This window comes from Ylistrum balloti, unplaced genomic scaffold (assembly GCF_031769215.1).
Source record: "Ylistrum balloti isolate Yb309-2 unplaced genomic scaffold, AGI_CSIRO_Ybal_v1 Utg370594, whole genome shotgun sequence".
Lineage (NCBI taxonomy): Eukaryota > Metazoa > Mollusca > Bivalvia > Pectinida > Pectinidae > Ylistrum > Ylistrum balloti.
This window is the reverse complement of record NW_026782368.1, coordinates 424,346-440,250: the sequence shown is the minus strand read 5'-3', so window position 1 is coordinate 440,250 and position 15,905 is coordinate 424,346. Positions and strand designations below refer to the sequence as shown.

The 15,905-nt window shown below is 32.1% G+C and overlaps 1 protein-coding gene across 1 annotated transcript in view; it reads right to left on the bottom strand.

Moving 5' to 3' along the window:
• Window positions 1-15,674, bottom strand: part of LOC132556845 (protein phosphatase Slingshot homolog 1-like) — a 56,727-nt gene extending 41,053 nt beyond the window's left edge. The window contains exons 1-2 of the mRNA XM_060221280.1: window positions 15,621-15,674; window positions 11,115-11,188 (exon numbers count right to left, since the gene is read on the bottom strand). Of these exons, the coding sequence (XP_060077263.1) occupies window positions 11,115-11,188; window positions 15,621-15,674 (128 nt within the window). The remainder of the gene's footprint in view (window positions 1-11,114; window positions 11,189-15,620) is intronic.
• Window positions 15,675-15,905: the final 231 nt, after the last annotated feature.

Genomic DNA, 15,905 nt, shown 5'->3' with positions numbered 1-15,905 from the left:
TCTAAAATAAGTATATTTACAGTATCAATGTCACTGCAGGCCCCATTGGGAGGGTTTATCTTATATGAATTAATCCAAACAATGCTTGTGATAAAGGTATCATTTTCTTTTTTGTCTCTACTCACATAGCAATAAATCAGTATCTAGTAATAAGCTCAGTCTTTTCTGTCAGTGGATCAGAAATACAAACAACCTTGGGTGAAAATCAAATTTATTGTGAGATTTTTATATGTATTGTGTACCCAACTTGATACCAGTGTGACAGAGTATGGACAAAATACACCAACATCAAGAGTAGTGAGAGATGATTAAATACATAACTTACTAATCTGTCAAGTAAGTACAGGGAAATGACTTCAGTGTCAGATACAGCTTACTGGACTTTGATCAGGAAATATTTCTAATTTTTATAATGATATCTGTCATTTCATATTCATTATTAGTTTTATCAGCTTTTATCCATCAAAATAAAAAACAAATAAAACATTGATACAGGTTGTGCTGACTAATATCTCAATATTTGCTGTACGATTTATCATTAGTTACAAATAGTGTGTCGGAGTTGACATGTCTGTTTAGATTTCAAACAGTCTGAGTAATACACAAACACATTGGAGAGGATTCTAATATGATCCAATAGACAAACGTTTGGTGACAAACACAGCTTCTTACTAATCCAAGCTTGATCACTTTGGTATGGTATGGTTAAAGCCCAAGGACAAACATTGTGTATGGGAGTTCCAGGGAAATTCCACAAATTCGGGATATAGTTAGATACACATAGCTCCTAAAATAAATAAAGACCACAAGCTTGATATTACATCCAACAAATATCTAAGATTCAGCATTGAAAATGATAATACAATCTGCTCTGATATGATACTAACTTATTACCTAGCTTATTCCACCTACAATGCACAGTTGACGTTAACCTCTGTGTCTAACATACAATAAGCCCAGAGAGTAACATAACTTCTTACTAAAAGTCATGAGGTGGACTCCTTCCACGAAATAGCATTGTTTATAATGTTATTGAACAGTGATATAAATGTGTGGACTTATTTACAGGACAAGGATATAGTATCAGCGAATGGCTTTACAGAACAGTAATACTAATGGGCCTGTTGCCAGATAAATACCACAAGTATAATTACTACAAACATATTTAGCAAAAGAAAAGTAACACAGATGGTGGGGGGTAGTCCACTAGTGTCTTTGTTACATTTCAGTAAGGATGTACAAAATTACCTAACTCTGTAATCCTTTAATGAGCTTGTAAACATGATCTGATTCAGGTCTCAATCTATCACATATTAAACATGATACATGTAAACCTTTCCTATTTTTTCAGAAATCTGATTTTCTCTCCAAATGGTTACACTTGTGATATTTTTTCAACCTTAACCCAGCATCCATATTAGAGTTAAAACAATGCAATGCAAAGAATATCTGGAGTAGGACATTGTGAAACCATTTTGTCATAAAACACATCATAAATTCATTTTAAGATTTCAATCAAAATTTAAAGCTATTCCTTCATAAAACTTCACAAAAAAGAGAAATTTTGCCCGTTGGATGTTACTTTATTCCAGGACTTCACATTTCCAGAAGAAATAAAGAAGATTTGAGAAAGACGGCGTTATAGAGATAGAGTTTTAAAGGGATATACTCTACAACGTGTATTGTGTAATCAAGGCAAATTACCTTTACCCTCTCAGTTAATATATATAACTCAGTGTAATTCTAAGTCAATATGGACAGGAAGCTTCTTATCAGCTGCCAAAATGGCCCAAATAATGAAAATTAACTTAAATATGTTTATTTGTACTTAACAAGCAGAAAATGTTGATCAGTGTCCTGGTACCCTGACATATGTACCGAGTGACCTTTTCTGCCAGGATCACCTTAACAACCTGATAAAATGGTACCACCAGGAAATTTTTTTCCAATGAAGATTTTAAGCAGAAAGATTTACATATAGGTAATGGTTGTTACGTATATCTTCTCCTTGAGCTTAGTGACACTGTAGTAACAAAACTACCTACAGGTATACTTCATTTAGATCTAGGTGTGCATCTGTTTTTTTCAGGGTAATATATTTGTTTTATTTATTAACAATTAAGAATATGTATAACTTTCAACATGCTAACACTATCGAAAGTAATTTGTTTGATTGTCTTATAATGATGGCTTACCACCGATATCATTATCTAAAACAATATCAGTAATTCTATGTTTTGAAATCTAATTCCACAGGTTCTAAACATGCAATACTACAAAACAAAATTCATTTCAAATTATATCATACAGAAAAAAAGTTTCTATAATTATTTTTTTTCGTGTCACTGTTCTATTACATGATTGATATGACAATTTCCATCCCACCATATAACACAATATGTAAATATAATCCCACATCCTCCACCAACCCTATTGCTTTAGCCTCAAAAATTTATTTTCATAAATACATAAAAGTACTTTCTCCTTGTCAGTATCAGCTATATAGCCCATCCCCACATTTCTCATCTGATATTTCACACTGGCTAGTGGTTACATGAACAATACACCTGATCATATTGATATATGCACAGATGCATGAAGACAATTTGTCTATCACTTCACAATGACATAAGCATCATTTTGCTATGATAAAAATGCACATTGCTTTAATTCAATGGCTTTTAATTTTTGCCACTTATTCTTTGGCAATGACAACTTAAATCAAGTTATGAACAAAATTATTTAAAATGGAAGATGTCTTTCTTTATTGTAAGAGGATCACTCTGAATCCTATCTGATGTACACATTAGAAGTCCCATTTTCAGTCCAGACTCTGACACAAACATCTTTCTATTATCAATAAATCTACAATGTCAACAAATGTAATGAGAAGAGGAAATGAGACTATAAAAGGAACCATTTATAATTGCAGTAAATACAACAGCTGTCTCAAATTACAGTACAACAGGTTACACATAGTGGTGGTTCAGCCTCTTCAAACAAAGTACTCCTCTCACTCATGCCTACTTTCACTTTACATAAGGTTTTATTGGCGATTTACAGAACCCCATAAACACACAAGTACACCTATAACAAAGACATCAAGTCGTATATCTATTGATTTCCTGTATTGGTACAGAATACATTGTGTTCAGTTACAATTATAATATCATCAACAGTCAGGGGTAATGATAACAACTAATAGAAGATTTTAAGAAATCAAAATTGCTTGGTGTCAAGATGTGCATTCTGTTTAAGTGCAATGTTTTCATAAAACAACTTTTTATTTAAGCATTTAAAACTAAGATGACCGTGATGGGACAAAACTAAAACCTTGTTTTGGTTTCAGTTTCTGATGCTTTCCTGCTTTATCCCAAAAACTCTAAATTCTAATATTTTTCCTCAGATTGAATTGGCATAAACTACAGAAGAAATGATATTTCATGCAGTATTTTTACAGCCAAGTCCATGGCTGGGGATGTCAGTTATCTACCTGTATCTTTGTGTAACTTTGTGGCTGTGTAACAATTCTAATACCCGGGTTAAGTCTTGTTATTTACATGTCAATGGCATAATATAAGATAACATCAATGTGATCAGAATATCACACATACAAACAGCATATTTCTCAAATCAGTGATACTACATTAAGATAATAAGCGATGATGAATATTTGAGAAATTGTACCTTTTCACTTGTGTAATATATTACATTCAATTCTTTTGTAATAGTTTGCTTCTGAATTACACTAATATACTAATAATGTGATATCTCTTGATTCAAATTTTAACATCTCTTTATCATTTCAATATGTATATAAACATTTGTTTTCTCTGTACAGCTATCAAAATGCTTTTATTGTTTATACATGTACTCTTTATACTTTTTTAGAATTGCTATAAAGTAACTTGAAAGTAACAAATTTTACTTTCACATATTTGCGATTTGTTATTGTAGCTTACTTTTATGTTCGTTTCAAAGTCAGCATTAAATATAACAGCACGTGTTTCACACCTAAGATAATTTATTCTTTGTATCTGAGCGAAGATGTATTTTTAAAGTACTTGAATAACCTTCAACATTACATCTTTGTAATACATGTAACTGTATCTTCAAAACCATTCCGATTCAGAAGTGATCGATGGTCTTGGTTTTTATCATTATCTGATCCATCCAATAACTCCCAGGTGATTTATCTTATAAAATTTCAGGGTATTTTGTTGGTTCAAATTTCTGCAATTCCATCAAAGGATGAGAAATAAAAATGATAAGAGTGTATTTTTTTGAGGAAGTCATAACTTTATTTTCAACTCCTAATGTTGGTACATGTATTTATATTTTTGCAATTTCATTGCATCCTCAAACCCTGATGGTATGATTCTAACCCTTCAACAGGTAACTTTTTCATCTGAAAATGTTAAATATTTTTTGCTTACTGCAGGAGAAAGATTTCATACAGATTTAATATATCAGATTGATTTCAGAATATAAGCTTACATGAAAAGTGGTCCAGATCAAGCTAACAAAGAAGAAATGTAACCTGTCTTGCCAAGTCTACCTGAGATCAAAGTACACACCTCCTACTTATATACCTGTAATGAATTCTCTAACGAGATTTTCCCAGTTCTATAAGAGCCTACCAAGGCTGGGGATTATAGCTGTATCCCAACACAGTTTGACATTGGAGGGTCAGGGTACCGTGGCTGCACAGGAAATGAGATTTTATCACCTGTATGGGAACGTCCTGTAAAACCTGCAGATATATAGTATCTATATACATATAAAAAGTATACGGTTTTGAAAAGCCACATCGAAACCCCATTCAAGCTATGTTTCGTTATGTACAAAGAATGATTGAAAGGTTGTTTGTGCAAACGCGAGATAGGTTTCACCCTTTACTTACATTCAGATTTACAGTTTGTTAATAAAAGGATGTCTGGCTACATAAACGTCAACATTTTTAGTAAACACTATATAACACACACTATGTGAAATAAGGCATCACATTCATCAAGGGTTGAAAATGTATGCAAACTCTATTTAGAATAGGAAAACATTTTTTTCTTTCTGCAAATTTTTATCAGTATTTGGTGTTCAAGAATTTTTGTCTGCTATGTTACACAAAGTCTAGGCAGTTTGAGGTTAATGCACCTTATACATTGGATTAGAACATCTCTACATGGCCACTAATTGCTATCTAGTGTTACAGCTTTTTATCCTCTTCGTAATAGTGACATACACTGCGTAAAACCTTAGTTTATACATGTAGCTATGACACCAGTGTTCCCCCGAACCCATTGTCATCTATATAGATGGACATGCCCCATTGTTGTGTGCTGTATATCCAATCAAGAGTAGTTTGAATTGGTTTTGCATGTATCTGTCTTAAAATGGCCATAATGCCTTAAAACCCAATAAACTACAGCAAAAACATCTCATACAACAAAAATATCTTTCATAATAATTTTCTTTTCTAAACAATACATCTCTGCCACAGGGTTCGACCTCTGGACTCTGGATCATGCTATGAAGAAATAATTTAAGCTTTGAATGATACTTTAACAAGAAACAGTAATCTTAAGAACAACCTTAGGAAAATTTATTCGTTGGGGGATATTTTTACATGCATATTTTATGAAGAAGTAAATTTAAAATGAAAATAACTGTAGTAATAAAATTTTTCTTCCTTCAATGTCTTGTCTGTACTCTCTTGTTTATAATGTAAATCAAAATGTGAATGGCTCAAAACACAAATGAAAGGCTATTTAGTTATCATGTACTAAAATACAGATATATCCTCATCATCTGTACATCCTTATCACCTGAACTACATTTACATGTATGTACATCCTGTAACTTATCACTGTATCACATTTACATGTATGTACATCCTGTAACTTATCACTGTATCACATTTAACATGTATATACATTCCTGTAACTTAACACTGTATCACATTTAACATGTATATACATTCCTGTAACTTATCACTGTATCACATTTAACATGTATGTACATCCCTCTAACTTATCACTGTATCACATTTAACATGTATATACATTCCTGTAACTTAACACTGTATCACATTTAACATGTATGTACATCCTGTAACTTATCACTGTATCACATTTAACATGTATGTACATCCCTGTAACTTATCACTGTATCACATTTAACATGTATATACATTCCTGTAACTTATCACTGTATCACATTTAACATGTATGTACATTCCTGTAACTTATCACTGTATCACATTTAACATGTATGTACATCCTGTAACTTATCACTGTATCACATTTAACATGTATGTACATCCTGTAACTTATCACTGTATCACATTTACATGTATGTACATCCTGTAACTTATCACTGTATCACATTTACATGTATGTACATCCTGTAACTTATCACTGTATCACATTTACATGTATGTACATCCTGTAACTTATCACTGTATCACATTTACATGTATGTACATCCTGTAACTTATCACTGTATCACATTTACATGTATGTACATCCTGTAACTTATCACTGTATCACATTTACATGTATGTACATCCCTGTAACTTATCACTGTATCACATTTAACATGTATGTACATCCTGTAACTTATCACTGTATCACATTTACATGTATGTACATCCCTGTAACTTATCACTGTATCACATTTAACATGTATGTACATCCTGTAACTTATCACTGTATCACATTTAACATGTATGTACATCCCTGTAACTTATCACTGTATCACATTTAACATGTATGTACATCCTGTAACTTATCACTGTATCACATTTAACATGTATGTACATCCTGTAACTTATCACTGTATCACATTTAACATGTATGTACATCCCTGTAACTTATCACTGTATCACATTTACATGTATGTACATCCTGTAACTTATCACTGTATCACATTTACATGTATGTACATCCCTGTAACTTATCACTGTATCACATTTAACATGTATGTACATCCTGTAACTTATCACTGTATCACATTTAACATGTATGTACATCCCTGTAACTTATCACTGTATCACATTTAACATGTATGTACATTCCTGTAACTTATCACTGTATCACATTTAACATGTATGTAAATCCCTGTAACTTATCACTGTATCACATTTAACATGTATGTACATTCCTGTAACTTAACACTGTATCACATTTAACATGTATGTACATCCCTCTAACTTATCACTGTATCACATTTAACATGTATGTACATTCCTGTAACTTAACACTGTATCACATTTAACATGTATGTACATTCCTGTAACTTATCACTGTATCACATTTAACATGTATGTACTTCCCTCTAACTTATCACTATATCACATTTAACATGTATGTAAATCCCTGTAACTTATCACTGTATCACATTTAACATGTATGTACATCCCTGTAACTTATCACTGTATCACATTTAACATGTATGTACATCCCTGTAACTTATCACTGTATCACATTTTACATGTATGTACATCCCTGTAACTTATCACATATACATCCTCATTATCTGTACTTCCTTTAATATGAAAGAACATCCAAATCACCTGCACCACCTTATATGTACATCTCCATCACCTGCACTACCTTATATGTACATCTTCATCACCTGTATACCTTATATGTACACACCTATTACTCATTCTTCATATCTGTACTAGGTACCTTATATGTGACCTCATCATCAGTATGACCTTTTGAGTTTCATTTCTAAACAGTACTGATCTATACATAATATCATTATTTGATTTCAAAATAACTTACCCAGTTTTGTCGGGGTTTTGACATTTGACAACACAAAGGTGGGCCTCCCGAAACATTCCTAGATGTCACAACACAGCAAGGCACAGGTGTATAAAGTCATCCACCCATACATATATACTTATATCTCTTCAACACTGATCCCATCAAACACTGTCTTCAAATTAAGGCCTCCATGTAACAATATTCTCTTCCTCATCCTGATACATGTCACATGGTAGTGTGTATCTCAAGCTTGATCCCAATATTATACATGTGTGTATATTGATTGAAGGCTCTCTACTCATGTGTACAACAGGTAACACTGCACTAGGACTGTGTACATATAGGTATGATTTACACTGGAGTGTCCCGTAATGACAACACAACTCGGCATTTATCTGTGTGTTAGTGGGAGGAACCGTGACATCTCCCCTTCGTGGCTAATGAATAAATGTATTCTGGCTGAAAATCAGCGTATTTATTTTATTCCGTCAGAACGAGGTTTGAACCTTCCCATACTAAAACACACCTGATCTCAGCGACAATGTTGGCTTCAGGCATGGTCTGGTAATCACTTAAAATTCACTGATGATGCAACTAATCACATATCATTTCTTTTTCACAACATTTTTTCATGCCTGATCTCCTTGCTGAAATGTCTGTAATCCTTTACATTGAATCCTATACTACAATATTATTCCACATTCATGATCACACACATTTGATGCTATATTTCCAGTCTTTACCTTTACACTGAAGGCCATAGTGGTCACATACCTATACACAGAATTTACCAAGCATGTCAGGTATTTTTTTCCTCGTTTTTCAATATACAGACAAAGAAGAAAGGGTGTTAGGAGAATTACCACATTTGAAGTAACACATCAAGTACATATTTAAAGCCTGGTTTTCCCCTCAAGCAGAAAACTGATCATTCTTGAGCAAATGATGCATCATCTGTCTACATTAAAATGTTTCGGGTGAGGATCATCAAGCCATGTTACCACAACATCAATGCCCCTTTTCCCTTAATAACACTGTACCTCCCCCAACCCCGACCTTTTCACCCCTTATAGTATCCCCCTGACCTTATAAAGGCTTATATTATCCCCCTACCTTCCCCTTTTGACCTTTTGACCTATTGACCCCTTGTATAGGGCTATCCTATAATAGGGATTAGTACCTTGAATACTATAAATGACATAAACCTCAAGTATGTGTTTAGCTATCTAAATCTGATGTGGAGCTATCTTTTAAATAACTTTGGAATTGTAAACATGATTGATAAAATATTTGTTCTCTCGATGCACTTAAACAGTGCATGTATCCTTCCTAATCACTGACATATCAACAGCTTACCTATTTACACAAAGGACTTGAAATACATATGTAAAACTTAGGCAGTACTAAAAGATTGAGATCTGACAACTTATATATTTGTTCACTTGATAAAAGTGTTGATTAGCACATTTACAGTCTTCATCAGTACAGTATTTATCCTGCTATAAGTTCTTTATTTTAGCATACATATTCCTACTGAAAGCAAGGGGCCAGGGCATGAGGGCTTGTGGGTCTGGGGGCATAAGGGCATCAGAGGTCAGGGAGGGGGAGGCTTATTGCAGAACACTGAAATAATATCAGTTTTATAAATCTGCTAAACAGCAACAGATATAGTTCTTAACTGACATAATAAAACTATATGATAATCATGTTTGTATATGGATATTTTCGTAAACCTTTGGCTACCAAGAAATTGTAAAACTTCTTGAGGTCTCAACTACTGACAAGGCAGAAAACAAGAAATAGCAAGCTTACGTACATATACTGCATGAGATCTGGAACAAATATTGACCCAGAAAACATCAATGTATATGTTATTCTGATATTTGCCTATTTCATGATATTTTATCAAATTCCATGCAGAAATGTATTACTAAAGTAATAATAGACTTTCTATAAAAAGACTGTGACCTTGACCTTGCAATTACTACATCCTGAATACCAAACCTTCAAATGTAAGTTATTCTCATGCTTGACGGTGGTCTGAAATCTTATAAGTGAGTAAAATAATTTCCATATAAACATCAGAATGAACTTTATACAATTCTATGTTACTGATATGTATTAACTTTGGGAGCTGTAATGTTGTTTTGCAAATCCATCACCTTGGCTTTAACATTTTAACAAAAAAGTAAAAATAAATGTTTTAATAGCATCATGCCAATGAAATAATGTTCCCATTTTCCCTTCCAAAGATGACGTCATCTAATAATACAGAAGAGCTGTGTATCTCAAATTTCTACTTTCCAACGTAAAGAGAGATATAATAAACACACAGCTGATCCATTATGATTCATACTTCATACAAATATCTTCAGTGAACTCTGTGAATCTTCCCACGCCAAGATGTGGTGACAATTTTGTTGAACTTATTCTTACCATACATCAACATAAATATGCCAGCAAAACCAGGGTAAAATAAAACCTTCAGGTGGGGAGTTAATATTGTCACATCTGTCAGCCGCCCACATCTTAACCTGGTTCCAAGGTTCACACTGAAAGTCCCCTTAACTACCACATGCTCTCCCATTTGTATAGACATTATAATAACAAAGGCTTCCCTCTATCTGATATCATACATTATAAAATTTATTAGATCATTTCTTATTGAGCATGTGCACTATAAAATACATATGCAATATGATATTGCAATTATTTCTTATTCAAATGAAAGTGATAAATGAATAGTCCATTAATTCAGGAGTCCTATGAAACATGCATCCTGTTTGCATCAATCTTTTGGTAAAACTACAAAAAACTGCACCATCAAAGAGAGAACCTTACATAGTATATATTCAATTCATATATAAATGGCACAAAATTACAAATCAAGAGAAGACAAATTGAAAGTGCTGACCCAGCATTTCAGTGTATATAGGTATAAGAGCTAGCTACCCATTGTCAGTTTAAGATAAAATACAAATTTTATTTCATTAATTTTTTATTTCATCACTAATATGTCACAAAAGCACTGGTGAAAATGACCAAGAACTCATATGGGGACAGTTTCCAAGAAATTGAATGTAATTAATATTGTGCCATATTAGAATGTGTGACCATGACCCTGAACTGATTTCAAAGTTGTCACAAAGAAGATGTTTCAGTATTTTTTAAACAACAGAACAGGAACATTACAAACAAAAACAGCATTTGTACATAGATATACTAAACATGAAGGTGAGTGATCAGCGTGGATGATGAAATAAACAGTAATGTGAAACAAACAGTGAGGACAAACAATAGTAATTCTGTGTTTCAATTCAAGAGTATGTAAACCCATTGACATACCTCCTTTGTCTGCCTGGAGATCTGAGACTAGAATCATCCAATTCATCTGGCCCCTCTCCCTCCACGCCATCATCCTGTATATATAAGTTAACAAATACTGTAAATCAACATCTATTTACATTAAATAAAGTTATCAGAACATTTTCTTGGGCATATTATAACTGGCAATACATATAAAGTATCAATAAGTGCTTTGTATAGATTGTTTTAGGCAAAATCCTTCACCTAATTTTCAAAGCCTTTATATGATACATGTAAAATATACAATATTTTTTGTTAAAATGACCATAAAAAAAACCACATCCATCACTAAAAGGTAAACCAAAGGTGAAAATTCTACTGTGCAGTTTGAATTTGACAATTACCAAATCGGATATCGTTGGATATAAATATATTGACAAGCCATAAAGCTAGAAAATTATAAACCCAAGTCTCTATATATGGTTTCATGACTGTATTCAAAATACAGTTGTTACATGTATGATACACGAATTGTAAAAGACTGAAAAACACAGGCAACTATATATCAGATTAGGTAGAGAAATCATGACCTATTTTCTCTCTACCTCTCTTTGCTTTTAATATATAAACTATGTGACCTAAGAAATAAACAAATTTACATGCTGTGATTTTCTTTTTCAGAAATAAAGTAAAGCTTTTAAATGAACCTAAAGAGGAGCCTCATGAAACAGACCAGACCTAAACCATGTGCTCTTTTTACCACTTCACTTCAAAAAAATAATCTTCCTGAAATAGACCAATGTGCTAACTTGTATCATGTACAATATTTCAGTTCTTAAAGTACATGCACAAAAGTAAGTACATAAGTATTATATATAGATCTTTACTTAGCGAAAGCGTCCTGTTGTCACATGCTTTCCCTTCCTCCTATCTATATAAACCATGTCTTCCTTTAGGAAGATCAATCACATCTGACCTTCGTTATCACTTCCGACCATATGGATGATGCTCAAGTACTTCTTGACTTTTATTTCTCTGCAGAAAATCATCAGTTTGAACTGACAAAGTTCAGTGTATCTGTACCAGTAATTAGTCAGTTCATTGTTAATGATGCTAATCGTATGTACAAAAACATGACAGATCTCTCCTAATTACATGATGTACATTGAATCATGGTAATATCAGAACAAGAAGCAAAACCTGAATCCAACCACAACATAACATAAATCTGACAAAGAGCTTAATCAAGTCATAGACTTGATTTAATTAAATTAAACAGTAGTGATGCGAATCAATTCCACTTTCGTAATCAATAAATCGATCAATTATCAATTACATAGAATCATTTTTATAATAGTTTAGGCTAATTTTGTACTGAAAATATAATTCGTTTTTAGTAAGTATCTGTTAGACAACAAAGCTTTGAGTTTGTTTCTATACCAGTGTATATTCTGACTACCATTAATAAAAGCCTTTCAATTGTAATTGTAAATCACCTCTAAATGAAAAACATTGCATAAGGATTTACATGTACATTGTACATTTGATCCCTGCATTTCTGACATTCCTGAACTTAATAATTGATTCCAGGTCCAATTTTGGCATTAATTGTTTTTATTTTCTTCATTAAGTTCTAGTTATTTTTGATAATCAGTCAATTAATATTTAAGTTTAGTCTTATTTCGTATCAGACTGATATATGCATGTTTAGTGATATATTGAAATCTTCTCGTCAACTCATCATGTAATATGATGTTAAATGCTACTTCCTTCAACAATCAGAAACAGGACCAGATATAGAGCAAGCTAATCCCTATATAAGTTAAAATAAATTACCATATAAATGGTTAATTACTTACTTTCCCAAACAAATTACTATTAAGTACTTCAATGTTTTGACAGTTTCAGTATAACTTCATTAGAGTTGTCTCCCATCTGCTATAATTGTATTATCATCTTTATGAGGCAGATTTACAATAACATCTATTAACTATAACATTTGTATATCAACAGTACTTTTTTTATGATTGAATATTTAAGAAATAATGACCATACATTGAACAAAGAAGTCTTTCCTATTTGAAAGTTCTTTTCCAGTTCAATAGTACAAAATTTCAGTCACATGGCATTGCTGAGTTTGTTTTTATTGTGCCAAATATGGCGATATACAATATTCACAGTAAAGTACAGAATGGAACTCTCTCATAAAAAAGTAAGTCTCAACCAGGGCTCATGCTGTCAGTCGCCATCAGCGCCAATGGTGAAACAATAGATTTTCAGTATAGATAACAAAGAATGTTAAGTACCAAAAAAAAAAAATAAAAATGAATGTTAAATATAAGTAAAAGCAGCATCAATAATTAAAACAATAAAAAAATATCATTTCTTTTAAAAAATTTAAATGAGAATTATTATTTCTTTTTTTATTTTATTCATTATCACTTAAGCTGAAATAGTTCTTTAAAAACATAAAAGTTGTCACTTAATCATTGAACTGTATTTCTATTGATCTGTATACGTTTATGGATTACTTATCCATTTGTTAAATGGAAGCTTGAATAATTCTTTATAAAATTTGACTGCTTTCAATTACTGAATTTATTTAAATTCATTTGATTAAATATTTTTTATCTTTCTTGTCCTTTTTCTTCTCAAATTTTAAACAATACTTACATTTTACTAATGAGTTTAAGAAAAGAAAATCCTTTCAAACAAATCTTTACAACTTTAAATAAAAGTACTATAAAAAAACACATGCTGATTATGCTGTCTGGTATGAATTATTACTCATTGTACCAAATGAGTAATAAAGTACTATAAAAAACACATGTTGATTATGCTGTCTGGTATGAATTATTACTCATTGCACCAAATGGATAGGGTATAAAGAATCAATCGGTAATTGTGTAGCCTGAAATCGTAACCAGTTTTCTGAAAATTTAGTTTTTTAATTTAATTTTTAATTTTAGAGCCAGAGTTAGCCCCACTTAACACTGTTAGTTGTTTTTGTAATTTTTGATTGAATATCGGTACAATATAAATTCCAATTTTTTTATTTAAACAGTTGTTAATTTTTGGTGAATTTCACACAGCTTCTACTGCTTTTAAAACTACCATTTCAACCTTCAGAAGAGGTTCTCAGCTGGATTAAAGATTTTTTAAAAAAAGAATATTGTATTCACACTGTCAAGAAATAAATCGATTCATTTAGAAGTTGATTTTGAACATAAAACTATATAACTTAAGTTATTGGTAATTTTAAACAGAGTTACAGACTGTTTTTGACAACATTGATTCTTTATGTGATTTGGTACAACTGTCATTTTTTAAATGCAAGCTGGATTTCATCATTGTCGTACAAACTTTTAGACTGGAAGGAACTTAGGTTTTCAGTCATGATGTGTGAGAAAGATGTTGCTTAGCTTATTTCTTTTGGTGTTTCAGTTCTACATTTTTCTTTAATAGTGAAATGTTATCTGTTCTTTACAAGCTTTAATGTGCTTTCACTTAATAAAACTTCATCCATTTCAACAAATTTTTATTAAGCCTATATAAATTTATTGGGGTTTAGTATTTTTAATTTTCATTTGATAAAACTTTGACATAAGATAAGTAACACCATAAAACATCTCACATATGCATCTGAAAAGGGTTTAATTTTGACATGTAGAGCCACAGATGACAGTAGCTTTAATATAAGTATCAATTGCTGATATTTGAAGAGGGCTAGGATGTCTATAGTAGAAGTTATTGTCCTGACAAGTTTCAGCTGATAGGTAGACAGACAAAAATCCATTATACCCCCAAACTTTGTTGTGTAGGTTATAATTACATTCTGGTGGGTTAGTTTTATAAATATTGTATAAGACAATAGAACATGTTACCTCTATTAGAATCTGCAGTCTAACAAAATTATCTTAAGATAAATCTGTTGAACTAAAAGACTGTGATTGCGGGTCACAGTTTTGATACCACACCAAGACACCTCCTTTCTTTCGTGTTACTAGTGGTGCTGTTGACCATACAAGTGATATCTCTAACAGACTGTGAGACTTCCATGAAACTAGAAAATCTGAGCTGATGTGATGTTCAAGGAGAACACATTTAGATAGGTTCCATTACTCCTTCCTATTACAATAATATGCAGTAGACATAATGGTTAATTAAGGCAACACTGGATCAATGATTTTTGATTGACAACATGAAAGTAAACAGTTTGTAGTATACGTAAGGATTTAAATTGCACTTTATGAACAGGTGTGTATGTGTACTACTTACGCATAAAAAATCATGATGATGTTTGTTACTCATAGTCATAAACTCACATCTGATAACATTTTCAATGCCACAAACAAAATGCACCATCAAGTCGACAATCTAGTGATATTGTGTGATATACATTGAGAAAAATAACAGAAAATTTTAGAATTGTACATGTTGTGTTTAAAATTCGATTCCATTGCGAAAGGTGTGAAAGAAACTTTGACATGAATGATGACTGTAGAATTCAGAAAGAAGTATATCGGGCTGTTTGTATTTACTTACCGATTCTGGTGAATTGCTTGGACTTGGCGATCGTTGTACGGTAACTAGAGACATGTTTTAGTGTAGCAATTGCTGCAATCACGTCATATTAAGAGCTCATTGTTAAATATACGGCAACAAGGAGCTAAAAACAACGGATGGTCAAACACAATTCCTTCCTCAAAGATTTCCGCAACATGCGCAATATAAACCGGAAGTTTAAAAGAAGCGTACAAATGACCAAGATTTCGTCTTAGCAACGAATGGCGGAATAGCAACATTTTCCTGATGTGAACGTCACAAATT